The sequence below is a fragment of the Serinus canaria genome, chromosome 3 (genome assembly GCF_022539315.1).
Source record: "Serinus canaria isolate serCan28SL12 chromosome 3, serCan2020, whole genome shotgun sequence".
NCBI classification, from domain to species: domain Eukaryota; kingdom Metazoa; phylum Chordata; class Aves; order Passeriformes; family Fringillidae; genus Serinus; species Serinus canaria.
The window spans coordinates 12,710,424-12,737,559 of NC_066316.1; the positions used below are offsets into that span (position 1 = coordinate 12,710,424).

A 27,136-nucleotide genomic window follows, 5' to 3' on the forward strand; every position below is an offset into this window, starting at 1 on the left:
TGGATGAAAATCAGAGGCTCTTGGTAAAGGACTTCGCCTTGTTCTGATGATCCTGACTGACAGTTGTATGTTAAAAGTTGTTTTGGTTAAACTGTTTTAAGCCCTAAATAAAATGTTTTGTATGGCTTAATTTACCAACACTATCACCTGCTGTAAATACTGTAGATCCTAGCATCGGGTGGAGGAAATTGCTTTTCCAATACTTCAGACTGCCGAGTGTAGCAGCCTGTTACTGTTATTTCATGGTTAGTTAGTTACATGAGACCGAACCCAGGTTTTCTTAAAAGGGATTTGAGGGTGTGTTTTTTTCCCCCCACGCACTTCTTGAATTACAGATTCCCCTTGGATGTTTTATAGCTTTTTTTGTTCCTTTTCCTTTCTCCCTAGGTCCAAGAGCTCCGTGCTGCGGCGCAGCTGGAGCAGCAGCAGCACAGCTCCCTGCGAGGGGCCCGTGAAGCTGCACGAGGGCTCCCAGGTTCTGCTGACCAGCTCCAATGAAATGGGCACCATCAGGTACATCGGCCCCACGGACTTTGCCCCGGGGGTGTGGCTGGGGCTGGAGCTCCGCAGCGCCAAGGGGAAGAACGACGGCTCCGTGGGGGAGAGGCGCTACTTCAGCTGCAGGCTGAACCACGGCGTGCTGGTGCGCCCCAGCAGGGTCACCTACCGCGGCATCAACGGGGCAAGGCTGGTGGATGACATCTGCTGAGCCCCAGCGTGCTGCTCACACCGTGGGGAAGGAGGATTTCAAAGCACAAAGCAGCCCCGCCTAGAATGCCAACTTATTTTGGGATCTTTAAATCTGCACTTGCGTTTTACATATATAAGGATATATGTATGTGTGTGTATATAATATATATATTTTATATAAAAAAATATATATATATATAAAAAATAGAGAGATAAAAAAGTGTTCAGTCATGTTAAGGAGTAAAACCACTGTTGAGTTTCTCTTACTTTAATGACCCTTGCCTGGAAGGTTATTAAAGCATCTTGGGTTTAAGATGCTGCATCATTGGAAAACCATTCCAGCTGGAGAACAGAGTGTCTGCAGCGTTCTCTAAAGTTCCTGTGAGGTTCATGCAGTATTCAGAGGGTTTTTCTCCATGTAGTAATGAACTGGAAATGTTTGTGCATTGCCTGCTTTTGACAGTGGAGGTGGTTGATGGGTGACATGAGCCTGGTTCCTGGGCACTTTGTCAATTCCATTACCAGCTGCTAGCAATAAGAAAGGAGGAGAAGTAAAAGCCAAATCCCCACTCCCCCACTCTTTTCCAAACAGTTGTGGAGTATTTTTGCATTTTACTGTTCAGATCTCTCTTCCTCTTCCCCCTCCTCCTCTCCTCCTCTCCATAATACAAAAGGGCTGATAAATACAAGGATTTGCCCCTCTCCTAGTGAAGAGCAGCAATTAAATAAGAAGCCTTTAAAAAGCACAAATATGCTGCATGTCAGTCTGTACAGTAACAAGCACTTTTTGTTCTGCATTTGTAGAACGAGCTACATACAAGATGCACTCTTTAAAATAATGCACTTTGCACTCTCCTGGAGAGCTTACCCTCATTCTTAGAGACTATTTTTGTTTGGGGTGCTGCAGGCAATGAGTATCACACTTGTAAAATGCAAATAAACCAGAGTGGAGTACATACTTCCTTACAATAAATATTAAGTGTGTATAAATACAGCAAGGTAAATCCTGCCAATGGTATGGGACAGATGCAGGGTTTTCAAGCAAGCTGTTGCCATTATTTGATTAGTTTGTGACACTCTTTCTTTTTGTTTGCTTTGGAACAGTTTCCAGTATAAATTTTTTGTGAGATCTTATGATGACTTAGGGATAATTTTAGGTACAGCACTGTAATGGGCCTTTATGTGACATCATTTGTGTATCAGCCTTTTAGAACAGCTAATCTTTTGGCCATGTTTTAAACATAGAATGGGTTTTAATTGCTCAGCATATGTAAACATTATCCTAACTGGATGGGTTTGTGTTCCAGAACATTCATTTTACTCTTAAATTATTTGCTTGCTTTGCCTACTTGAAGAAGTGATACTTTAAATCATAATATCCTATTTTTAGACAGAATCCTGCTGCTGTAACCTTCTTTTAAATGTTGCTGTAGTTATTTTTCCTGATCTGTATTTAAAATAATGCGTATTGTATTCTAACTCATGGGAATTTGAATTAAATATAGAAGTTGTAAATTTTGAATGTAAAGAAAAAAGTAATGCTTTATATTTAGAGATGCAGATATTCAGTGATGTACTGAACTTTACTTTGTTTAATATCTGTTTCCTGCTGATATTAATAAAATGAAACCCTGTTAAATAGTAGAGCAAAGAGAATTTTCATTCAGTCTTTGCAGAATTTACACTTCTGTTCTTCTGTACAAATTAAGTACAGAAGAAGGGAGTTCAGTGTGCAACTGCCAGCTGTGATCCAGAAGGTTTTCTCTCTCCTGGCTGTTCACAGCACAGAACTGCCAGCTCCAAACAAAGCCTTTGCACACCACTTTCTGTCACTGCCTGGTGCTCCTGGGAGAGCAGTGGAGGAGCATTACCAGGAATTCTCTTTTCCCTGCCTGACCAGTTGGAATGGGTGGAGCTGCTTTATCTGAGGGGTAGCTGGAGTTCTCCAGGAGGTACTATGGGAAGAAGTATGTGGGTGAGGCAGCAAGCTGGGGCAGCTTATTGGAGTCACAGCATTTCTGTGTGGTCTGTCTTGCACAGATGATTCAGTGGGAGCTTGTTTTTGCTGCAGGGGTGTCAGGCTGCACCTTGCACAGCTCTGCAGCTCCACACAATTCAGCTGGAAGCGGGGTCTGGGCCTCACAGAAGCTGCCTGATGGGTGCAGGAGAGGGCAGAGATACCATCTGGCTGGCACTGGTGTGTTGTGCTCTGCCTTCCATTTCAGCTCCAGCCAGCAGCACATCTCTGCTGGAAGCTCTGGCTGTAATTGGCTCGAGCACCGTAGCTCAGAGGAGCAAGTCTCACTGTTATCAGGATGGAGCTGTTTTGGGAGCTCTCAGAATCTTCTGCCAGGAAGCAAGAAGCACAGTAAAATTATGCTGTCTGAAACAGAAATAAATCAGTCCATTCCAGAAAGGATTACTGATGGCTCTCTTCAAGGTGATGAGGGGAAGGGATTTGAGCTTCCCTAAATCCAAGGTAAGTTGCCATAATCCTTTACTCCAACTCTTATGGGAGGACACTGTGTCAAAGAAAATTCTGAAAATAAGTGGCAGTGAAGTTTGAAATTAGGTGCTGTGCAGAGGGCTGTACTATCACAGCCCCTGGCTGGTTAGAAAAAAGCCAAATGATCCTCAAAGTACCGAGAAACTACATAAATAAAACATTATGTGTAGTTTATAAATAAATAAACAGATGGTCTCCAGCAATTCTGTGCTCTCTGTGCAGACTCTGAGGCCAGACATGCTGCTGTCCTTGTCCCCCAGCATGTCTCGGGTCCCTATAAAGAAAATGTCCCTCAGTACTCTTAGCAATTAAATCTTTCAAGTTTTCTTGAAACTGGCTGGAAAGGAGAGACCACAGTTTCATGTGACAGGGGGATGAGAATTTTCTTAAGGTGTCTGAGGATGGGGAATTAATTTCTAGGGAGCTCAGCTCAGCTGGACTCAGTGACTGTTCTGCAGATGGTGACAGTAATGGTTTTCTGGGCAGGGAGCCTGCACCTTCAGAGTGCTGCACATGGATCCAAGGCTGGCTCTGCAGAGCTGCAGACACAGCATAGTTCCTCTGACAAGTTAACTCTGTCACCTCTGAGAGGTGGCAAATCCAGCTTTTCTGTTGTGGCTTTTTCAGAGCTCAAAGTTTGCAGAAGCCTTGTCAAGGACCAGGTGGATACTGAAACAGTCCATGAAAGCCACATAGCAGAGTACCCACCTGCATCCTTTTCCCTGCCTGGCTGCATGCAGACTGGCAACTCTGAAAAAAGGGGAATTACAGCAGAGATTCCAACCAGTGCCAGCTCCAAACCAGGCTGTGGTGGCTGGCTGCTGACCAGCCCAGCTCCTGGAAGAGCACAGGGGAGCTCCCTTTTGAGTTAAGACAGGGAAGAAAACAAAGGAGGGAGGGGAGAGGTGCCTACTGGAAAAGTCTTGTTAACCAAACCAGAGCACTATCCTGCTGTAGAATGAATACACGAAGGAGAAAGTTTATAGAAAGTCAGCCCTAATTTTAAGGAGTGTTTCATAAGAATGCAGCTGCCTAGGCCGTAGGAGTGATGTGGGATGGGATAAAAAGTGAGTGTTTCAGGGCAGAAGCTAGCTCTTCCTAGAATCGCCACAAGATTCAATAGCGTCATTTTCAATACTGAAGATGAATCAAAATACATCTGACAGGTAGACCTACCCTCAGTCCAGACTCAAAGGCTGTCTTAGATACATACCTCTAGGAAAACACCCAAATGCTATCTTCAGCCATATCCTTTTTTCTGTTTTGGCATTGGCCAGTTTGCTGTGGGTAAAAGCCAGCCTTCCTTTGGACAGAGGGAACAGCACCTTCCCCTGTAAGAAACTTGGTGTGTAACATCTTGTTCCAGATTGCAAGGCGAGATGTATTCCATTTGCCATCTGTATGGCAGCTGTCTTCTGTTAAGTGGGCAGTTTTCCTTATCTCTTCCACAACCACTCCTCCCTGAGCAGGGGATATCTGCTGATAACAGGCTATTGAATGTCACTGTATGGCTGATAAGAACTAGAACATCCCACTGGGAGATGCTCCACCCAGAGGGAGGGCCAAGCATTCCTACCTGGATATAATCTTGAGATTCTGGAAATACCACACAGCGTCTCCACTGGATTTCTCAGAGGAACAGCAGCTGCCTCTTCTTCCACTGGATCTTCAGAGGAAGACTCCACCCTTCTACAGTATCCCTGCTCCAGCAGAACCACACCTGACACTCCAGGAGGACTGCAGCCACAATTCCAATTGGACTGCTACCAATCCCCTGACCAACAGGGTGTCAGGTCGTGTTCTGACTCAGTCAATGTTGTTCTAGTGTACTGCATTGTTTATTTTATCCTTTTATCTTCTTCCCTATTAAAGAACTGTTATTTCCTGCTCCCATATTATTGCCTGAGAGCCCCTTCATTTAAATTTTACGGCAATTTGGAGGGATGGGGTTTACATTTTCCATTTCAGGGAGGCTCCTGCCTTCCTTAGCAGACACCTCTCTTTCCAAACCAAGACACATCTGCAATGCAAAGAGGTCTGGAACAGCAGCTGTGAGCCCAAAAGGTGGCTCAGGGTACCACCAAACCTACTCCTTAGGGTGTTCATCACCTTAATACTTCTGCAACTTTGCCAAGTAAAAATGGATGCCCAGAGACATCTGGACATTGATCCAATCATTGCACAGCCCAACACAAAGAAATCCAGCTACTGTCACTTTATTTGTCTTCATGCCTTGTGGTTCACTACACTTGTTTACAATACAAATACACTATTCAATACAAAATACTCAATGACCATATATTAGTATTTTTCTTCATAGTATCCCTGAAGTGCACAGGCCCTTCCTCTATAAACAATGTTGCATAAACGGCTGTACATGAGACAGACACTCCTATAATGAAGCTTGGTACTAAAAGAAGCCAGGAGGGGACAATTGGGATGTTTCCCTGTGATGGGTTTAACTCTGGGACAGACGAACAGCGATGTCTTTGCTGCTGTGGAAGGCTGTTTTTCCCACCTCCAGGTTCTCATCCCCCAGCAGCCAGGATTACCAGGAGCAGACATTCAAAGTGGCACCTGCCATTCCCTGTTCCAGCCCTCGTGTGCTGTGGCTGCTCCCCGTGCAGGGCAGTCGGAGCAGCCCCGGTCCGACACCACTGTCGAGACCCACTCGGAGCATTAACCCAGCCCTGGGGCCTCCCACCGTGGTCCCTGCACCTCCTCTGGCTGTGGCCAAGCCCCTCTCCCACCCCACTCCTTCACTGCCTCAGGGGAGCAGAACCACCCTCGCTCCTGCCCTGCTTCATTCCCAGGCATGTGGTGGGGAAGCACGGTTCAGTGGCACAAAGGGAAGTTGATGGGACAACTGGAAAGGCAGAGAGACGGGCATCCGAACCCAGTTTACCTCCAGCAGCTCACAGAACCACCTACTTATCCTCTATAAGAAACCAGGCAACATCCACATGGAAACAAGCCACTTTTGGAGCAGAAGCACAGGGTTTTTCTCCAGTTGTGCTTTACATCCTGTAGATCATACTGCTTCCCGCTTTTCCACTGCAGAATGAGGAAGACATAAATCAGAACATCATTATTACCAACACAAAAGATTAACAGTCTTAAAACAACTTCCTTAAAAATACACAGTGTGTCAATAAACTATAATTTAAAAAACAAGTAATTGACAAAAATGGGTAAGAGGGTTAAAATAAACTTGAATTTGTTTTTCTCCTAGCATGGAGGGGCTTGATAGAGGAATTTGGGATTTACAGAGTGCTTTGGTCTGGTGAGCCCATGGTGACTTAAATCCCTTCTGGTCCCTGCAGCTCTGAGTACTGAACAGGTGAATCATCCTAGACACAGAAATTAAAATTTCTGGTTCATGCTCATGGCAACTGCAGCCTGAATGCAATCAACAGAGCACCCTTTGGTCCAAGCAATTAATGGCAGTATTTGTTTTCTAAGAAAGAGGACAGGCAAATGCTCCAGCTCCTGTTCCTAAGTGAGGAGATTTGATTACCAGCAATATTTACAGAACAGTTTTTGCAACCTGGGGTACTGTGCTTGGACAGTACACAGAGATACCAAACTAAATGCTTGCTGTGGAACAGCTCAGAAATGGAATGGTTTGGGCTTATTTTTAACATTATTTTAATGTTAAAAATAAGCCCAAACTGGATTTCCGAATTCCAAGTCTTAAGAGAGAGGAATTAAAAAACCCCAAACAAACAACAGTAATACAAACAAACCCCAAAACTCCAACCAACCAAGAAAATCCAGACCATTAAAGAACCCACAACAAAGCGTTTTGCACTGGAAAAACTAGAGGGAAGCTCACTTAAAAGCAGCTGCCAGTGCTGAACAGTATTTGTCTCAATGCACTGTATTGAGCAGACTGGAGAATTTCAGTAGTAAATCACCATTTTTCCTGAACAGAATTATCTCTTGACCTATTCCATAGGTAAGAAGCAGGACTGTGTTTAGCTCCTTCATTTTTTTACAACTCCCATTCTGTAAGAAATTCTGTGATAAAATAACTGCACAGCACAAGCTCAAAGCAGTAACCACACCCTCAGCATGGCTGGGAGAGCCTGCCTTTCACACCTACAGACTTAAAATCATCTCTTGCTGCTTGTGCTTTTTAAGTTTCTTTAGAAATTCCACCTTTAACATCATAACCTGGCAGCTTATCTGCATTTGTGCAGCATCGAAGCTGCGGCCCCAGATCCAAGAATTAATAACTTCAGCTAGTCAAAGATCATTAACTTAGCAACTTTTTGTTCTTGTGCATTCTTTTGAAAACACTCATCAGTAAACAGGTCAGCTTCTGCCCTCAGTAACTTTGTAAGGCAGCAAAAACTCAGAGTGTGCTCCTTTCCAAAGGAAGGCTAAAGAAAACAATGAAAAGTTCAGCTCTTCTGAAAATGAGAAAGCTGGAATACTTAAATGAAAATTGCTATTATATGTGAATAATGTACTAGTGTAATAAATTGTTCAGATGGTGCTTGCCTCCTGAATTAATCAGCTTTCCTGAGACTTGAGAAACAACCCCAGTGAGTTTACTGAGCTAGAGAGAGAGAGAGACTGGTGTGACACTAACACAATCCTGAGCTAGACAGAATCCCTCCCCAGTGGCTATTTCACAGCAAGAGCTGTAAGCCTAATAACCTGGGAGATGACAAATACCCTCTTAGCTCAGCCTAAAGGAGCCTGTAAGCGTGACCCTTGGTATCCCCCCTAACCCATGCAGCAGCAGTGGGATGGATCTCTAGCAGATGAACATGAAATTCAGAGCAGCCCCTGACCCAAGCTTCCCAACATGAGCACAGCCTGTTAACCAGTCACCACATCTGCTTTTGGCTTTGGTCTGAAAAGAGGATTTAATTCTGTGTATCAGAGGCATCAGAAAGGCAGATTAGGAGAGCACACTAGTGCTCCCCCTGCAATGTCTTTTGTACAAGGGGGGTGGCCCAAGCCAAGTCCTCCAATTTCAATCTGCCCATCCCAAAGTTTAGGAGGTATAGGGATTCTAGTTTGTTCCCTGATGAAGACAGGAAGCTTACCTCAACGTTTGGATCCAGGGCCAGACTCAGGGTCACGTCACTGAAATGAAGAGTCTCAGACTGAAGAACACCTTCCCACTCCTTTGCTGATGCTCCAGTACTCCCATCTCTATGGAAATAAGCACCCCTTTTTTGGATAGCAATCATGCTGAGACAGCTCCTCCCAACCCTAAGCTGAAGTTACTAATGCACATCTTTACACATGAATTATTTCCTACATCTATGTTTTGACAATACACTTAACTGGAGTATTTTTCATGCACGGGGTGTACAAAGTGAGTCAATGGAGTGCTTGTCCTTAAACCACTATCATACACTTATTTTGCCAAAGGAAAAAGGGCTCTAAACCCTTCAGTACAGACAGTATCTGGCTTCCAGACAGTGGCACGATGTAGTCTTCTGCCTCTATGGTGTTGTTCATACAGTGTATGCCAAAGGCTACTTCAAACCTTCGAGGTATGCAGGTGGCTGTCCCTTTTCAGGGCATGGTGAAAGTCTCTTTGATGACCATGGTCCTTTAAAGCTTCACCTTGATTCCACTTGACACTTCCAAGTTCCTGATGAAGGGCATCCCTACTTGTGTAGGACAGAGAGAATTTTAAAGGGCTTTACTTGCTTCTGGTGGTTAAGCATAGGTGAACAAAAACAAACCAAAGAAAACCCCAGCCAAACAATGCCCGCCCCCTGAATGCCTCGTAGCATCTACACCCATCCTCTGCTTCCTCTCCCCTCCCCTCCAAGTGATGCAGTGTGACCATTGCCCTGCCAGCACCCCTACAACACTGTGCATTCAAGGACTTTCGAAGACTGATTGCAGCTGGACCGAGACTTGAGAACGTGCCACCGCATCACCATTCAGCGCTGTCGCATTTCTTTATTTTGGTTTGGATAGAGGACGCTCTTCCCAAACCCACTACAAGCCCTGCCAGCAGCAGGAGACCTCCAGGTCTTCCACAGCAACGACAAGTTTGGCACGGAAAAGCCCAGACATGAAACACTCATGGCAGTGAGCCGCGGCTTGACACGGAAGCAGAGGACGCACAACTGGGAAAAGCTCACAGGAAGGGCATGACGACAACCATGCGGATGAGTTGATGCAACAGCAGCTGGGCCTTGCAGTTAACAACAGTTCCCTGCATCCTCCCTCCCCCTCGTTCCTTTGACTCTGCTGGGGCCCCGGTGGTTTGAAGCCTCTCGGGTTAGTAGAAATTACAGTGTCAAGGGTGGCACTTTTGGAGCAAGTTTGCACAAAACAGGAGGTGATGCTGTCCGATGCCTTGCTCACGGTGTGTTGGGAACAGGACATCTCTTCGAGGCTCAGGGGCCACGGGGGGGGAAAAGTCAAGAGAGGGTCGAGGGCTCTCAGGGCCCCTGCTGGGTTATGTGGCTCTTGTTTCTAAGGACAGGGTCCTCGTAACTGCTAGCGCAAGGTGGGGTGGAGCTTTCCAAGGGCAAGCCCTGCTGCTGGTATCCGTAGTTGACGTTCCCGCAGGGGAAGTGGCGGAGCCTAAAGAGAGGCACTTCTTTAACGCTTGCGGTTAGGGAAGATGGCTCTAAGAGCAGGGAGGAGCCTGGCAGCCTGCCAGTCACAATGTTGGGCCCCACAGTACAGTTTCCTTCCTGTCCCAAATTCTCCCTCTCGGGCCTCTCCTTCTCCAGCAGAGAACTGTTTTTGCTGGCCTGCTTCTCCGCAAACCAGGAGCCATAGGTTGGATTCCAGAGGTTGGTGGGCTTGTTTCTGGAGCCCCGGCTTTTGTGAAGCTCGGAAGGGGGATTGGACTGGGCATAGGCCATGTTGATGTGTCCCCCTCCTGTGGCTGACTGCACCTTCCCTGGTGCTGGCTGTTCCAAGGCTCCCACTTTCCCTAGAGATTTTCCAGCAGTGACGGCTGACGCCAGGGGGGGTGGAGATGGCAGGGTTTGCTTCTCATCCTTTCTGTCTTGGTGCGTTGAGACCAAGAGAGGAGGAATTCCTTCTGCATCGTCGGGGCGCATCGCCACCTTCTCCTCCTCCTCGGCCGACGGGCCGTATTCTACCGGCAAGGCGGTGTTGATGACATCGGGATCCTGCCCAAGGAAACAACGGGAATTCCTCAAAGCCTGCAGCCATCACACATCTAGCAGCTGTCATGCTATGATCTCAACACATCCCACCACCCAGAGCCCACATTCCATGAGAAGAGGATGTAGACAAAGTGCAGTTAGGTGTGAGATGCAACAGGATATCCTTAAAATCCAACTCTTTAAAAGAAAGTAACCCTTAAACTCACCATAGAACGGCAGAGGCACAAAACCAATGAAAAGCATTTTTTATGTCCAGCAAAATTTCCTGTGGGAATGCTTTTTGGAATCTCTTATCATCTCAGAGTTCATAACACTCTCAGATAATATTGAGAAAGTTGGAACCATGGAAGTATTGCCTCCACACGCGAAGGGAGGAATGGGAATGCAGAGTGAAGACAATACTGGCAGACCCCTTGAAGCCCAAATCCACAGGGGCTGTGGTTCTGAGCTATTTAAGCAGTTTTGAAAATTAAACTGAGAGAAAATGCAGTGATCTTGGCAACCTTTCCTTATTGCTATATGCCATGGCAAGCTACAGATAGCAGAATAAAATGCCTCCCAATCCCAGGATCCAAACGCACATAAAAAAAAGAAAAAAAGATCAAGCTTCCCAAATATCAAGGGAAAGCAAAGTGACTGAAGCAAACAACAGTGAGATCATACAAGGAGCCTGTACTGATGCAGGCAGGAGAACATTTTCCAAACCACTCTATTCCTTACAAGCTAAACTGGTGGTAAAAAAATAAGTAAATCAGATTTTGGGCTGGAAAGCCAGCCACATCTTTTCCCTGTTCCCTAGCCTAAGAATCCCCACTCCTCTAGCCTGGCCATCTCTCCACCTGCCTACTCCAGTGCTGTTAGACTCAAAAAAATTGCCAACAGCTGCTGAAACCATCTGCAAAGGGTGCTCTGAGCTGGGACCATTTCTGTTCAGTGCTGACTGTGCCTTAAGGGTAAACACTGGGCTGGAGTGGCTGGGATGAGGCATGTGAAAGCAGCGCAGGTGCTGCCCTGTCTTTGTTCTTTTGCTTGTTGGAATCTGTGCCTCTATAAGCAGAAGCAGGGCTACAGGTGTGCTCTCTGTAAAGCTGTGTCAGCCTGTGTCATCCTGTGCCTTTCAGCAGCAAAAGACAAGAAGGATCAAAGAATATCCCTGGCTGACATCAGACTCCCTGGACTGCTGACTGCAGTAGTGCAGTGCTGCCTCCTCATCTCGAGTCCTGGCTTGTCTAGACAGCTGCTCAAGAGGAGCCCTCTCCACCCCTGTCATCTGAGGTGAACAAACACGGATACCTGAGTGCAGTACTCAATCCTCTCCAGGATTATGGCAAAGTTTGGCCGGTCCTCGGGCTGGTGCTGCCAGCACTGGGTCATGATGCGGTAGCTGGAAGGGCAGAACAGGAGACATCCGTGAACAGCAGATCCTGTGGGACGTGCCAACTGCTCATGGCAACTTGGGAATCATAGACATTCAGCACCATTCTTGCTTCTAATAAATGAGAGTTCTCTGCCTTCCCTGGAGTTGGACTGATGCACTGGTGACCACTGGAATGTGACCACCAGTGGGGTGAACTGCACAGTCTTTCAGAGAAATCACTCATCCACCTGAAATCCCCTGGACAACACGCTAAAGGTAGGCTTTCCCTGCCTGTGAACAGTCTGATGCATTGGAGTTTCACAGCTAACCTAAGACAGAGAAATATTGTGTCATCTTTGACCAAACAAGCAGTGGCCAGGTCTTCTCCAATAGGCCCTAAATTATTCTCCAAAGCAACAGAAAAATTAAATATTAGAGAAATCAGTGGTGCTAAAGTTTAATAAGGTAGATTAGCCATGATTAAGTCAGTCTTAAAGGTCATTAACTCTTGAGTAGAGAAAAAGCATTTGACACAGAAACTTAGTTGCATGAATATATCAAAGTTACAGTCTCATACACAGGGCCAGGGCAGTTTTTAGGTGGATCCATCCTTCCTCCATTGGTGACAAACTCCAGAACCTCCTGGTTGCTTTTGCTGGGGTAGGGCATGTATCCCAAAGAGAATATCTCCCACAGCAATACGCCAAAGGACCTGAGTGCAGAAGCAAAGGAAAACAAAGTGAGGGATACTGGAATGACCATCACCAGTGGGCAGTGCCCTTAGGGTTCAGTGCCATCAGCATTGCTCTTGGCAACCTTTGACCAGGCAGCTGGTGGAAATCCTGAATCCTGTAGGATTCAGACATAAATAAGCTGCACAGTTGTAACATTAAAACCTTTAATATAAAATACCAGTAGCTGACTGTGAGGGGAGTGAAGCCCATGATGTAGGTAGGTAAACGTGGTTGCTTTGCCCTTGTACTCAGCACTGCTCAGCTGGAGGTAACTAAAGTGCAAGTCAGGCTATCCTTTTCTGAGACACTGACCACTGCTGGACAGAGAAGTTTGGGCAAACTTTTCCTCTGGAATAGCTACCCTATTGAAATATCCTGCCAGTGAATCCCCACTGGTGCTCTGAGGCCCACAGGCCCCCCCTGTCACCCAGAGAACAATGAAAACCCTCCCTAGCAAACACAGCCCTGGCCTGGGTGCTGTGGCCGTGGCTGGGACAGTGTCCCTCCAAAGCATTCCCCTGGTCAGTGGCTTGGGAATCACAGCCTCAGTGGTTAAAGGGGGAGAGAGATGTGCAGCAATGGGAAACTCCTCTGCTTGGAGCTGAGACAGGCAGAGCTCAGCTGTACCAGGGTGTGGACCTCACCCCTCTGCTGGGGCTTGCTCAGGAGCTGTGTCCTGGCCACCAGCCCCTTCCCCTCCACACACTCCCTGAGCTCTTGCCTCCTGCTCACCCGATTTTCCTCCCCATCTCTGGCCACTCAGGAGCTCCAAGTGCTGCTGTAGCCAGGAGAAAGGCAAAACCCACAGTGTAGGACACCCTTCTCCCTGACTGGCAGGATGGATCGTGCCTGCAGCCTCCCATGCTGCTTTCCTCAGTGTGGGACTGATGCTTTCCTGCTGGAGCAGCACCTGCATTTGCTCTGCTCTCCCTTCCCTGCAGCTCCCACCTCTGCACAGGTCTGACCTTTCTGCTCCCTTGTCTCCTCAAACACTGCTGGCTCGGAAAGACCCAGCTTGTCTTTTTCGCAGGTGAGAAATGAACAAGAACGTGTGTTTTTCCCAAAATATTCACGGTTGACAAAAGGGGTTCCAAGGCGGACAGAGCGGAGGAAAGGAAGCGCACCATGTGTCTGTCTTTGATGTAAAGATCCCTTCCATGAAAGCCTCAGGAGGCATCCATTTGACAGGCAACATTGCACACCCACCCTTACGATAGTAGCTGGCTCTGCAAAGAACAAACAGAACAAAAGAGTCAGCCAAGGATTCAGAAAATGCCATCAATATGGGATTTTTGTAATTACAAATATTCAAATGATGAGCCAGAGGAGAGACTAATTTAGGTGGAACAATCCAAATGCTGGAATGACCTGTTTCTTCTCATAAAATAGTGGAAAAGAGAAAACCATGGAAGTGCTGTTTGATCTACATCACTTAAGGCCTGATCTGGTAAAGCAGTTATCCTCATCCTCCTAGGGAATTACTAACACAGAAACTGCTGCTGGCAGAGATTCCTCCTGCCCTTTTCAACCACAGCAAGATCTCCCCACCTTATCTCACACATGGTCATCCTGGGCATACCCAGCAAGAATAAACCAGACCTATCCCATATATAGACCTATCCCCAGTCTAAAGCTCTGTGAGGAAAATCCAAACCCCTTTGCAGGAACAAGGAGCTTGTTGAGGAGGATGCCAGGTCATTTGAGCTGGGACACTGACACGAAAATGTTCCTGATTCAGGAGTCACAACAGTTCTTTGGAGTTGCTGTCATTTAAAACAAAACCTGCAAGCCCCAAATCCCATGCTGGCAGTTGCAGGAGGCTGCCCATGCAAGCTGTTATCACCGATCACACAGCACAGCCTGAGCATCCAAAGGGTGTTCTGGACAAAGAAACACAGGGAGGCTTCAAAGGCACCTTTGAAAGCTCAGCACCAAAGTGTTCCTTCTTGGCAATCAGTTCTGAGTGTGTGAGGGTGACAGATGCTACTTTGTCCCAGCAGAGCCCCATCTGACAGTGGGGCTGCATGGGGGCTCTTTGTGGAAGGAAAAAAACCCAAGCAGCTCTGAAACACTTGGGTTTCTGAAGGCAGCACTCTGTTTGCAGCACCTCAGGCTGTGATACTGTCAGAGCTCAAGCTGAGCAGAGCCAAACCTGGCTTAGTAATTGCACAGGAGAATTCCCAAGCAGGAAAACAAAAGAAGGCAATGCACTGGAATAAACTGTGCAGGTGACTGAGCACGAGGCATTCCTTCTTCTGAGTCAGGGCAAATCAATTCCTCAGCACAGCAGGATAAGGAGCTGCACTTCTAGAGCTGCTCTGTGGAAGATGAGACATCAAACTGCAGCCCTGACTGCTCATGGTCATTAAAGATTTTCTGGCACTTTTTGCAAGAGCAAAGGTAGTTAACCCTGTGTCTTGGCTGAATTCCAGTTTGGGTGATTACATTTTCCTGACCTTCCACACCTTCCTCCTTTAGCTGCAGTAAATTGAGAAAATTTACTGATGACACCAAACCAAAGGTGCAGGGGTAGCATCAAGGAGAGAGATTAAACTCAGTATGATTTGGGATGACAAAACAAAGGGGCACATCAATGCCATTCAGCCTGGAGAATGTAAAAAAAAAAGGAAACTGAGGACAGAGTCTAAGAGGGAGGAAAAACCTTCCATGACCATTAGACTTCACTGCCCAGGAGAAAACTGTCCAGGACAGTTTAAAGCAAACACCAGGAAAGCATCAGCTGGGATTCACCAGGCTGGCATCTCTCCACTCTTGCCTCACCAGGGTTACACAAGAGGCTGCACAAACACTGCTCCTCTCCCATTTCAGTGACCTCCCACTTGCAGGTACCCTGGGCTTGGCTCTGCTACCTGTAAATATCCCGGGCCATTCCAAAGTCTCCAATCTTAGCCACTCTCCCGGGCCCTCGACAGGTAAGGAGGCAGTTCCTGGCAGCAATATCCCTAAAAGGAAAGGGAAGAAAAGAAACAGAAAGAGAAGAACCACTTTCTCATTTGACAGTTTATTTTTGAAGTCAGAAAGGAAACAAAATATAGTACTGACTTTCCTGAGCTGCAGAGAACCTAAACAGCCAGAAAAGTCAGTGTTTATGGATAACTGCAATGCCCCCAGTTCCAATCTATCCTCACAGCAGGAACAGTTTTGTTCTTTAACATTTTCTCTTTAAACTTCACATAACATCTTCCATTTGAAAGGGTGGGCCTCCTGTGAGCCTCCCTTCACCCCAGGAGTTATTTTTATGTCTCTAAGGAGTGCAAGAAGAGGAGCTGATTTCAGAATGCACACCTTCAAGCTGTCTGGGCAATGATCCACTGATGTGTTCCTACTGTGCTTGTTCAAGTGTTGTCAAAAGGCTGCTGTGCTGCCAGAGACAGATGTCAGAACAGTGTGCAGGTGTTGCTCTGAATACTGAAGCTGTGGGCCTGAATCTGTGTATGCAGGTAAAGCTCCAAGCTCCACCTCTGCTGGTCTGGAGTAAACCTTGAGGTCTGAATAACACAATGGCACAACTTGTGGTGACTCTCAGAGCTGCACTCTCAGTTCTGGTGACTCTCAGAACTGCCACCTCTCTGCTCATCTCTACCACAGGCAGATTCCAGAGGCTTGCCAAACACCCAGTTTTGCAGGAGCAATGGCCACCTGATGTTGCCTTTCTGGCTGTGCTTGTACAGGTGTGCTTTGAGAAGGAGAAGAAAAAGATTCCAAAATGAGCAGAAAGGCACTAAATAAAAATCATGACAGGGAGAGCTTTAAAGACTTCTGTCACAAGATTGGGTCCATTTGCAGAGTAGCCAAGTAGGCTGCACAAGTGCAGGCCCTGAGACAGGGCTCAGGAGCTTTGGCAAAACCACAGACCTTTGCCAGCCTGAGTTACAGCAGCTCCTCTCTGGATTGCTGATTCTGCTTCTGCTTCTGTATACCTTGTTTGAAGGTATCCAGCCACTAGAGTGCAGCAGGACACAAACAGATGGAGCAGGGCATTCTGAGCCTCTGCTGGCCTGTCTGCAAGTCCTGCCCAGGCTGGGCTCACCCACCTGTGAATGAAGTGGTTCTCCTCCAGGTACTGACACCCACAAGCAATGTCACGGGCCACGTGCAGCAAGTCCAGCATGGAGAGGGAGGAGGGCTGGTTCTGCCAGAAGACAAGGGACACACATGAGATAAAAGCAGAGATATGGTGTCATTTGTCACTGTTGCAGTGCTGGGAGCTCTCCAGCAAGTGACAAAGGGATTAGGAAAATGCACAAGAGAGAGTTCATACCCATGAACTCTGAAAGGATGTGCAGACACAGCGTTATACAGATCCCAGAGACAGAATCAGAACAGACAGAATCAGCTGGATCTGATTTTCCAGCTCCATTGGGATGCCCCTGTAAGAATTTCCCCCAGTTCTCAGGGCAGATTCTTCTGAATTTTCAGCACGAATTTTGAGATCTGTGCCCTGAACTGTTCTTCACTGAGTTTCTCTGTATTACTGCCAGCTCCTCTCTAAAGTCACCTTGAACCACGGGAATGACATTTTGTATAATGGCATGAGTCACATTTGCTCTTTCCCTCCTCCACATCTGTGTAGGTTTTATCTTGCCCCTTAGAGCACTGGCACAGTTTTGTGTAGCCAATGGCTATGGAAGACTAAGGCTGCCAATTCCTTGTTCCTGCCCCTCTGATGAAGCCCACAGCCCTTGCCAAGAGGAGCCAGATGCTCCAGTGGAAAGGGCAGGATTTACACTCAGCCCCTGAAGCCAAAGCACAGCTGCTGCCCTGAGGTGGGAATCAGTGATGCCTGAGGTGTGGATCAGTGATCCCTGTGGTGAGATTCAGTGATCCCTGTGGCCAGTCCTGTGGGAGAGGGGAAAGTGCTGCTGCCAGCAGAGTGATGAGGAACAATTGGGAAGCAGTGACTGCTCATGGCACAACAACCATTTCATGGCTAAGTGTTGATCAGCCTTAGTTATTGGACCAAACAAGCTTATCACACTCCTTGGCTTTCTCTTAGGACACCAACCAGTCAGCCTAGTCCCCAACAGGCACTCCTGTCCCTGGGGTTCTCACACCAGTGCCCAAATCAGCACAGCTTCTCCAGTGGCAGGGACTGCTGGCTCTCCAGCCCATCTCCAGATGCATGCCATGCTGTGCTGCCCATCCCACCTGATAGAAACCTCTGCAAACTGGGACTGGAAATAAGTCCAAGCTCTGCAGCAGCCACTAGTTAAACAGTGGTCATTGGCTGGTGAAACTATAAAACAAAAATCAACCAAATAAAAAACCACAACCAATCCAACCAACAGCAACAACAACAAACAACCAAACAAAAAACAAACAAACAAAAACACCACAAAAGCCACCAAACAATAAACCGAAAAAACCAAACCTAAAAAAACCCAACTTAATGTCCTCTGAAGATGTTAGGAAAAAAAACCTGGCCTCAGTACTTGACTAATGAAATAATTGAAAAATAGTGCATCTCTGTGTGAACAAAGCCTGTTTTGTTCAATGCAGGGCCATAAACCAAAATGTGATCTTGTTCCACCTGCCTATATTTTATTATTTACACAGTATAGTTCATAGCATATATATACATCACTGATTTTTTAAAACACTGGACTGCATCTCCCCTTAAACTTTCCTCTTTACAGAGTAACTATTTTCTGTAAACATAAAGCAGCTCTTTCCCTGCCATTTTGTGGGGAAGGGGGAATAATCTCTCTTACCTCTGTGAGTTAGATTGACTCACCAGCTACACAAGATGGCAACAATAGGAAAGAATGCACATCTTCTTCATCTTCTTTTTCCCTTGCAGGGCTTAACCAAGGGAAAATTAATATCTCAATCTACCCATTCCCTGCTCTTTCCAGCAAGGGTCAGAAACCTGAAGTGAAAACTGAGTAAAAAGCCCAATTCTTTACTCTACAATCGATTTCAGACTCAGGCTATACTGCAAAGCATTCTGTAGGCTGAAGCCACAAGCTGATTTGAACTATATAGCTTTTTTCTCTTTTCCCTTTTTTGCTTTCCTTTCCTTCCTTGGATGAATTCCTTCCACCTTTTATTTGGCTAAATACAATCCTAAAACAGATGTGACTGCCCAGCCAAGGACAATTTAGCCATGTAATTTGTTTGAAAAATGGAGGTTTGGGATTCATTTTGCAAGGGGGCAGCCTTGAGACACACCAAAGGATTCACTTTACAGCCTTTGCTCCCCAGATGAATGGATGATGCCAGCTGCAATGCTCCACTGCTCGGGGCAGTGGGCATGCTGGAACCACTGGTGTGACACCTCCCAGGTGAGGCTGAATCTTGCCAAAGGTGAATGAAATTCTGTGCATTGTTCAGTGTAATCACTGCTCTGTGCAACAGGCTGCACAGCACAAAGGAGGAGAATCATTTATCCAAATATGATTTCTCTCCCAGGGCTGGGCTTTGACTGCTGTGCTGTGAGTGAGAAAGATCAGCACTGAACCTCCCAGAATGGACAATTCTGCAATGCTCACACTGAGCTGAGGCTCCAGTTCCAGGAGTCTCTGGATCTACCAGGTTGCCTCTCTGCAGATGAGGGGGAAGAGGTAATCCTGTAATAGATGTGAAACTCTATTAGAAATGGAACAGAGAATGCCTTCAGGGCTGTCAGCCATGGACTCATGGGGAATTATGAATCTGAACCTTACGGAGCGGACCTAGCTGGCATAAACTGACATATTCCATGAGAATCACTGGTCTGGCATCAGTGATGATCATTCTTGCTTAGAGTCCAGAAAAATCATTACATATTGGCTGACCTGAAACTTCATTTTTTACCTGAAGAACACAGATGAACAGCATGCAACAGTGCAGGCAGCATCTCCATCTCTCATTAAGTTGGATCCTGTGTTCTGATACCTCCTGCAGTTATTTTAGCTTTCCATTTCATGTCCCTTGCAATGCCTTCAGTCCCCCCTTCCCTTCATTCACCTTCTCCTTCACCATTCCCTCTGCTCTCTTTCCTGCTTTTCAGTGTGTAAGTGCATGGCAGCATGCTGCATGTGTCTTGTTCCACTCCACACAGGTTGTAGCTGGCCAGTGGCAACTGGTGGTCTCTCCAGCTTTCTTTTTCCATAAGCCTTGGAATTAGTGCCAAGTCAATGTCTTCAGCACCTCTATTAAGTCTATCCAAAACTAGTAAATGAATTTTATGTTACTGACAAGGAAGTGCAAAGAGCAACTGGGGGATGAAGGTAGAGACTGAACATGTAAATCTCTTTTTTGCAATTAGGCTGAAAGCAAAAGTAGGTGGGAAAGACAAGGTAAAAGAAATTAGCTGGAAAATACAAAAGTGGAAAGAAAATAAGGAGAAAGGCAGTAATTTATTTGGTGCTTACTGCAGAGTAGAGAAGCGCATCTCTGCCACCCACCCAGTCAGATAGGGCTTGTGTTCAATTAATTCCTTTTGGAAGCAAAGCTCATCAAAGCCTCTTTACTCTGCACTGTCCCTTGTCTTTCCTTTCCTTTAATGGCCCTGAAAAACTAGACATCCAGCCTGCTATGCCTATCTTCTGCCTGTCTTCCCTGAATGAGCAGCAGGAGGAACAAAGCGGCTCAGGGTTCATTAAGAGCAGTGCAAAGATACATCCACCAGCACTGAGCCACAGGCCTTATGTACAGAGACTGTCACACCTTGAGTGTATGCAGAGGGTAAATCCACTTCCAGGGCTGGATCCCATACTTCACAGAGCACAGTGCCCTGCACACATCTCCTTTCTCATCAGTCACAGTCTCCTTGCCGCGCAGTTTGTGAGCCAGCAGTCAAAAACGCACCAGAGGCTGATTTCTCAGCACTCACAGGTGCCACTGCCCCCTCCGAAGCTGCCCCAGCAGCCAGATAATGAATTACCCTGTCATCCTTGCCAGGCAGACACCACATGGGATGGCTGCAGAAGCAGTGCAAGGCAAGGGGAAAGAAGGTATTAGAAGGGAGCAAAACAGTGTGGATCTGTGTCTGCACAGAGTCAGGCTGCCCACGTTCACCCAGCTGTTAAAGAGGGAATGGAAACTGCTTTTCTGAATCAGTTCTGGCTTGCAACTACACATCTGCATTTGCAGCTCAGCTTTCCCAAAGTGTGGGAGACATGGGATGAAGCAGAAAACAGGGGCATCGATCCTGCTCCACTCCTGGCAGCAAGTTAAATGCAGAAACTAGGGAGAATCTTTGAGCTGACAGGAAAAGGCTTTGTGCCTGGTAGTGGTTATGGTCAGTCTCAGGTAGCCTCACACAGGTCAGGAAAGACAAGTGTCTTAGGCTGGAAATGGGAGTGTGTGTTCTGTTCCTGTCTGTTAGAAGTGGGGCAGTTCTCTTCTGTTAATTGGGCAGTTTTATTTTTCTCTTCCACAACCAATTCTCCCTCCAAGAGATACCTTCTGTTCATGGCCATTGAGTGTCACTGCCTGGCTGATAAAATTCCATCATCCCATTGGGAGAAGCTCCACCCAGGAGGAGGAGCCAAGCATTCCTACATGGATATAATCTGAGATTTGGAGTACCACAGTCAGCCTTTTCCCACTGGATTCCCAGAGGAGCACCTTTCTTCTCCACTGGATTCCCTGAGGAGGAACCAGGCCCATCTACACCACCTCTGGACGTTTAGAGGAAAACTGCACCCTTCTCCAGGATCCCTGCTCCAACAGATCAACATCTGCCACTCCAGGAGGGCTGCAGCCACCATTCAATGGCACTGCTGCCACCACCCTGACCCACAGGGTGTCAGATCCTATTATGACTCTGTCAGTGGTTTTTTTGTTTGGTTGGTTGGTTTTTTTTGTTTGTTTTGTTTTGTTTGTACTATTGAAATTTTATTTTTAGTGTTCCTAGTAAAGAACTGTTATTCCTATTCCCATACCTTTGCCTGAGAGCCTTTTAATTTCAAAATTAGAATAATTCAGAGGGAGGGAGTTTATATTTTCCATTTCAGGGGAGGCTCCCCCCTTCCCTTAAGCAGACACCTGTCTTGTCAAACCAAGACAACAAGGAAAGCAGAGGAATGGAAGGAGCAACCGTGAAGGCAGAAATACTGAGGAAGCAATGGAGGGGGCCATCAGCCTCTTCTGCCATGGGCTTTCACAGGGGTTGCACAGAGCTACTGCTGACAAAAACAGAAGTTGTGGTAAGGAAAAACTCATGACTGAGGTAGGGCCAAACATAAAAAAACTCCTCAGGTCAGATGGCTGCCATGACTTCACCTTGTCAAGATTAAGGGCTGTTTCATCTATAAAAGCAGCTGGCTCATTTTACTGCAAGTAGGTAAAAATTCCTGCTGTGCAGGACTAGTGTTCTTGGTAGTTCCTCACAAGATCTGTACCATCACTGAGCTGCCTTCTCTAATTTAAGCAGCCAAACCCCATCGTGTTTCACCTGCCCCTTCCCACATCTTGCACAGCCTGGCCTGGCAGTTTTGAAGAAAGCACTCACCTGCAGCATGTCCTGTCTGTGCCATTTTACACTGCTCTGGTGAGAGTGGGGACCACGCTGCAGAACATGAATTTCCCCATTCACCTACCACCAAGTTCAGCCCATTTGTAGGAGCATCTCCAGGTGCTTCAGAAAAACAACCTGCATTTATAAAGTCTGCTTGCTCAGATTTCAGACTTCCTTTCTGGGTGTTTAGCCTCCTTATCCAGGAAGGAGCCACTTTATTGCAGCCTATTCAAGACTACAGTGCTTCTGAGCCTCACAGACCATTTTATATGTCTGAAAACCACACTGCATGGAAAAAATAAAAAAGATGATCTGTTTCCAGATGCCTCAAGGAAGAATCTTATTGATACCTGTTAGAGCAAATTTGTGTCTCTCTTGTACTGATAAAATGCAGCATTTTGTCCTCTGTCAAACTTAGAGACAAAATATGAAGCTGGGCCCAGCCTTAAACTTCAGCAATATCTGTGTGACTTTCTGACCCAGGGACTCAGGGAAACCTTTATTCTTCTGAAATACTGAATCCTCTCTAGAAGTCATAATTTATTTCTTCCACATTTCTAGCTGTCTTTTCCTATTGATACTGATTTCAGTGAGGAAAATCTTTAAAACTCTGGACTAAAGATATTTTCTATTAAGCTGACAGCTCCAGGCCAGATTGTCTCCCTGCCTACGCCAAATTTGAAATGACAGGTGTCCACAAAAATGCATCTGATCAGCAGTTTAAATAATGGGTTTATTTTTTAATATTACTAACCCAATATTTCCCCCAGCCTGCCCCCAGCTGGTGACAAGAAGGTAAGAGTTGAGTTTAACATTTTTTTTTTTAGACTTTGCCTTTGTTCTTTTTTTAGGTAGTATCTGCAATGTTATCTAGCAAAGTCCAGGGATGAGGCACCTCTGCATAGCCCCAGCAGCAGCTGTTCCCTATCCTCTGGCTCCTGCCTGCACAGTGCTCTCACAGCAACAGAAATTTGTCACCACCTAAAACGCTGGGAAATAATATCTGCATAGATGAGTTCTTTTACAGCTCAGTGTTTGCCTCGTGGCAGCAGCTCCCTAGATAAAACAAATGTACTCTTTCCTCACCGGTCTGGGCCGTGTCTCCCTCAGGAAGGATTTCAGGTCTCCCCCAGCCATGAGCTCCAGCAGGATGAAGCGGGGCAGAGCCTGCAAGCTCACCCCGATGCAGCGCACGATGTTCTGGTGGTTGAACTTGCTGTGGAGACAGGGATACCCAGTTGTGCTGCAACTTTGATCCAAAAGCACAGTAGCAGAAAACATTCAAACCTTTTTGCTGCAGGGAGTGTTTTGGTTTTGCACTTTTTAATTTTTTTTTCCTTTCCCCCCCAGAAAATAACAAATCTCAAAGGTAGGGCAGCTGGATAAACGTAAAGCACTACCCCTGCAATCTGTGTCTGTCTGGACAGTGCAGGGACAGACAGAGGTGGGGAAGCAGTGGCTTTTGGCTTCTTCTCCTCTCCCTGTTTTCTGCATTCTTTTTGGGCTACAGCAAGACTTGTGGGACATAGGAAGCAGAACATGTCAGATAAGATGTCAGAACATGTCAGATAACAGAGAAAACTCTGCTCTCAATTTCCCCATCCAAGAGGCAGAAGTAGGGCAATGTTGTTCTAAGTGACACACTGACATGGGGATCTGCTTTTGGGGGATGTTTCTTGAGGTCAAGTCTCTAATACTTCCTTATTTCTCCACCTCTCAAATGTGATGGGAAAATAGTCCCATGGATTCTGTGATTCAGACACTGACACATGACACGACAGCAGCAAAAAGTCAATGTCATCTGTTAGTTTTTACTAGTCAAACCCAAATTCCTAAGGCATGTTCTCCTCTCTAGGAGAAATCAAAAAAATCCTATTATCAATTCTAAAATCTGGGCTTTAAATTTTTCACTTTGGGTAATGAAAACCAATGTGGATCCTTTTGAAAATTTAGCTTTTAATCATTTGGTGCCTCTTCATTTGTAAGAAGAACAGAAAAGGATGGTAATGCCTATTCTATTTGTGCTAAAACTAGTGTATAATGTGCTGAGAGGACACCACCTATGAAGAACCTTTTTTGTCTGTTTTGTTGGGCTTTGCAAGCCTACACAAGTGGTGTTGATGTGATTCATACACACCTAATAATAAGAGCTTCCATGAGGAAATCCAGCTCATCTTGCTCTGAACACACTTCTGGCAATGTCTGGAAAAGAAAGAACAGGTTAACAAGGAGAAGATACTTCAGTTTACAGATTAGAACACCTGCCACTAACACTGTCTGCAATAATCCTTTTTTCTCAAAAGAAACCTCCCCCTAAGACAATCACTAGAGCACTGCTACACTAGACTGTGAAGCCTGTGGAAAGGTAAATATCAGAACTCCTGGCCCATCAGCACCAATGTCATCCTCCTCCCAGCAAAGGAAATAGCCCAGGGTGCACAGAGAAGAGTTCAGCACACGGGACTCTACACAGCAGAGGATGAGGAGTGGCCTCACAGCTCCTGAGTTCTCTGCAGTTCAATGATCCTACCTTCCTGCAAGCTGGGATCTGTAACCAGCAGCAGAACTGTGCTGCTATGTAATCTCTGAGAGAAAACCAACCAGCTAGACTGCTGAAGGCCTGGAGAACTCTGCCAGGGTCTCCTAGGATTTAGCTTCACATCCAATGCACTTCCATCCTGTAAGGGAGTGGTGAGATCCCTGGAAAACCAGCCTTATCCTACTTGTAGGGTCTTTGATGTATGTGCCAGCAGCTTTTGGCCCTGTGAAGACTTTTGGACAGATTACCAACCAGGTGTAGCATGGGGAGGATGGACAGAGGATGGATTTAGCTCTCATTCCTGCAGCCTGCTGTGGCTCTGTGGGAAATCTTTGCCTATTTACCATTCACAGACCTCTTTTAGTAGTCTCACATACCCCTATCCTACAAGCTGTACCATTGCTGTGATGGATTAAAGTGTTGCAACAGAGCAGCAATATTTCTAGCCATGTCCTTCAGGACTTATAGCAATGCTTCACTCATCTTCATTGTTATAATGCATTGGGACTCTTGGGTGAAGGGTGCATGAAACCATCATGATAACTCATTCACTGTCACTTACTTTCACAGCCACCTGCAAGGGAGTGGGGTCGCTGGGGATCCCTGTCACCTGACCTTCATATACCTCACCAAAGGCTCCGTGGCCCAAACCCCTGGACAGACCAGAGAAGACAAGAAGGTTTTACTACAGAGAACACACATTATAACACTGTGGACACAGCTCACAGAACGGGCTCACAATTTTCATGGCAGTGTAACAGGGAGAACTGGATAGTGATATTATGATCTCACCCGACCTTGGTGAGGTCTTTCATGAACCTACATTTTATTTAATTGGAAGGGAAAGCAGTCCATGGAAGTGAACATTCCCCAGTGAAATCAGGCTGCTGGCATTGCAGCACGTAACAGAGAGCACTCATCTATGGCTTTGGTATCAGTGCTCAGTGGTGGGTGCTCCAAAACAGATCAATAAAGACAGGACTTTACTCTTGGTGTTTACACACCCTAAACACATTAACAGTTCCCCTGATATTTCTGCATCACCATTAAACAATACATTGAGCAAGAAACTAGGAGGCACAATGATTCTCAAAAGACCTGAATTCTAAAGCAAATAACTTTTCCTGACTTATTGTGTGATTCTGGGCAAGTACCTTAGCCAGTAAATGGTGATGACAGTGCTTTGTAAAGCACTCAGCTCTAGGAATTTGTGCTGAGAATTGTTTCTGGCAGTGATCATGTTATGAAATGTACAGTTTTATTTTGAGTAAGATTACAAGAAAAAGAGAAAGGAATAAGAGTAATCCTACAAAAAGGAATAAGAGTAATCATACAGTAGATCCTGTTCCATGTCCTTGTAACACAGATTTTGCATACCTGTCTATTCAGTCCTCACTCTCTTAATGTTAAGTCAACTAGCACAGCAAGAGCTGTTTCACATCAGTGGCCTGTCATAATGACATGGTGAAATACAGCAGAGGATGAGGCTGCACCCCAAATCCTGAGTCCCTCTTAACCCTGCATGGGTTGCACATTGGGCAGTGGCATTTCCAGCCTCTAAGAGGCATTCCTGCATCTCAGTCTGGGGAAAAGGCTGGATGCACTCTCCTGTTAGAGCCAGGTCTGGGCTGAGGGCTGCACTGACTCTGTTCTCTGCTCTATCAGTGGACTGCTTTTGCATGGGCTGTTGCACTCCTGCCCATGTGAACAAGGAGGAACAATCAGCTCTGCTGTTCATAAGCTCTGTCTGTGGCTTTGCCAGGATAGAACCAGTCTGGGCAGTGAGACCACACTGAGGACTCGTGTTGCCTGTGACTCAAACACTTTGTGTAATAACATTTTGTAGGTATCAGCTTGAGACACCATTCTTGGCTCTGCCTGACCAGCCTATTACAAACTGAGGGGATAAGCCAGATCTTTACAGCTCATAACTCACCCTCCTTCCAAAAAGTCCACTTTCCCTTCCCTTGTCAATTCCCCCCTGTATCCTCTGCCGTCTACTTGCCACACTTCAAAAATCATTTCAAAGTCCAAGTGACAACAGAAGCAGTAGCACAGGGTACACTGGAAACCTCCAGGTGCAGTCCAGCAAGATGTGCAGGTAAGGGAGGATGAGATAAGATACAGCAAAACATTGCAGACTGCATAGACTGCTCTGAGCATAATTTTTTTTTCAGCACCTTAAGCTTCCCAATTTTCCAAGGACTCCTGTTTCCACCACTTTTTATTTTTTTTGTGTAAGACTGCATGGTACCAGGATACTGTCACATTCACAAGTATCCTGCAGTAGAGCAAAGTGTGCAAGAACTCTGAATTTTCAAGTTTTTCTTAGGAGATACTTTAAAACTTTTCTGAAGTTCTCATCCAGACATGATTATCTAGCTGGCTTTATATCCCTGTCTTTTAAATACTGTCTGGCATTTTCAAATCCATTCCTCTCCTTGCTATTGCACTTAAGGATGTCATTGTTTTTACCAAAGACCCCATCAAAGATTTAAAAGAGCCTTCTACAAGCTTCAGCCATCCCAGAATTTCATCAGCTCGTGGCAATGGGCCATTCACTGCATAGCCTGTAAAAGATGTAACCGAATTACTGGTGATGACTGTTCAGCTCTCACAATCCCAGGAGATGAACACTGCACCTGCAGGAGGCCAAGGTGAATGCCAAAATCTAGTCCCCTCCACACGAGCCTAGCTACTGCAGCTTTACATTTTATGGA

General features: G+C 46.1%; 3 protein-coding genes across 9 annotated transcripts in view; 1 reads left to right on the forward strand and 2 right to left on the reverse strand.

Annotated features, from left to right (window-relative positions):
• CLIP4 (CAP-Gly domain containing linker protein family member 4) overlaps positions 1–1,153 on the forward strand; it is a 31,328-nt gene extending 30,175 nt beyond the window's left edge. For all 6 annotated transcript variants that reach the window (XM_030235681.2, XM_030235683.2, XM_050973231.1 and 3 more), the window contains one exon: positions 388–1,153. In XM_030235681.2, the coding sequence (XP_030091541.1) occupies positions 388–709 (322 nt within the window). In that variant the 3' untranslated portion in view covers positions 710–1,153. The remainder of the gene's footprint in view (positions 1–387) is intronic.
• The window catches only part of LOC103821325 (serine/arginine-rich splicing factor 7), a 1,055,603-nt gene that overhangs the window by 3,368 nt on the left and 1,025,099 nt on the right, over positions 1–27,136 (reverse strand). The gene's annotated exons all lie outside the window — the stretch shown is intronic.
• Positions 5,409–27,136, reverse strand: part of ALK (ALK receptor tyrosine kinase) — a 306,382-nt gene continuing 284,654 nt past the window's right edge. Inside the window, exons 21-30 of the mRNA XM_050973237.1 lie at positions 24,979–25,069; positions 24,015–24,079; positions 22,964–23,093; positions 16,467–16,564; positions 15,282–15,374; positions 13,536–13,637; positions 12,255–12,389; positions 11,614–11,704; positions 8,257–10,323; positions 5,409–6,250 (exon numbers count right to left, since the gene is read on the reverse strand). Coding sequence (XP_050829194.1) covers positions 9,619–10,323; positions 11,614–11,704; positions 12,255–12,389; positions 13,536–13,637; positions 15,282–15,374; positions 16,467–16,564; positions 22,964–23,093; positions 24,015–24,079; positions 24,979–25,069 — 1,510 coding nt within the window. The 3' untranslated portion in view covers positions 5,409–6,250; positions 8,257–9,618. The remainder of the gene's footprint in view (positions 6,251–8,256; positions 10,324–11,613; positions 11,705–12,254; positions 12,390–13,535; positions 13,638–15,281; positions 15,375–16,466; positions 16,565–22,963; positions 23,094–24,014; positions 24,080–24,978; positions 25,070–27,136) is intronic.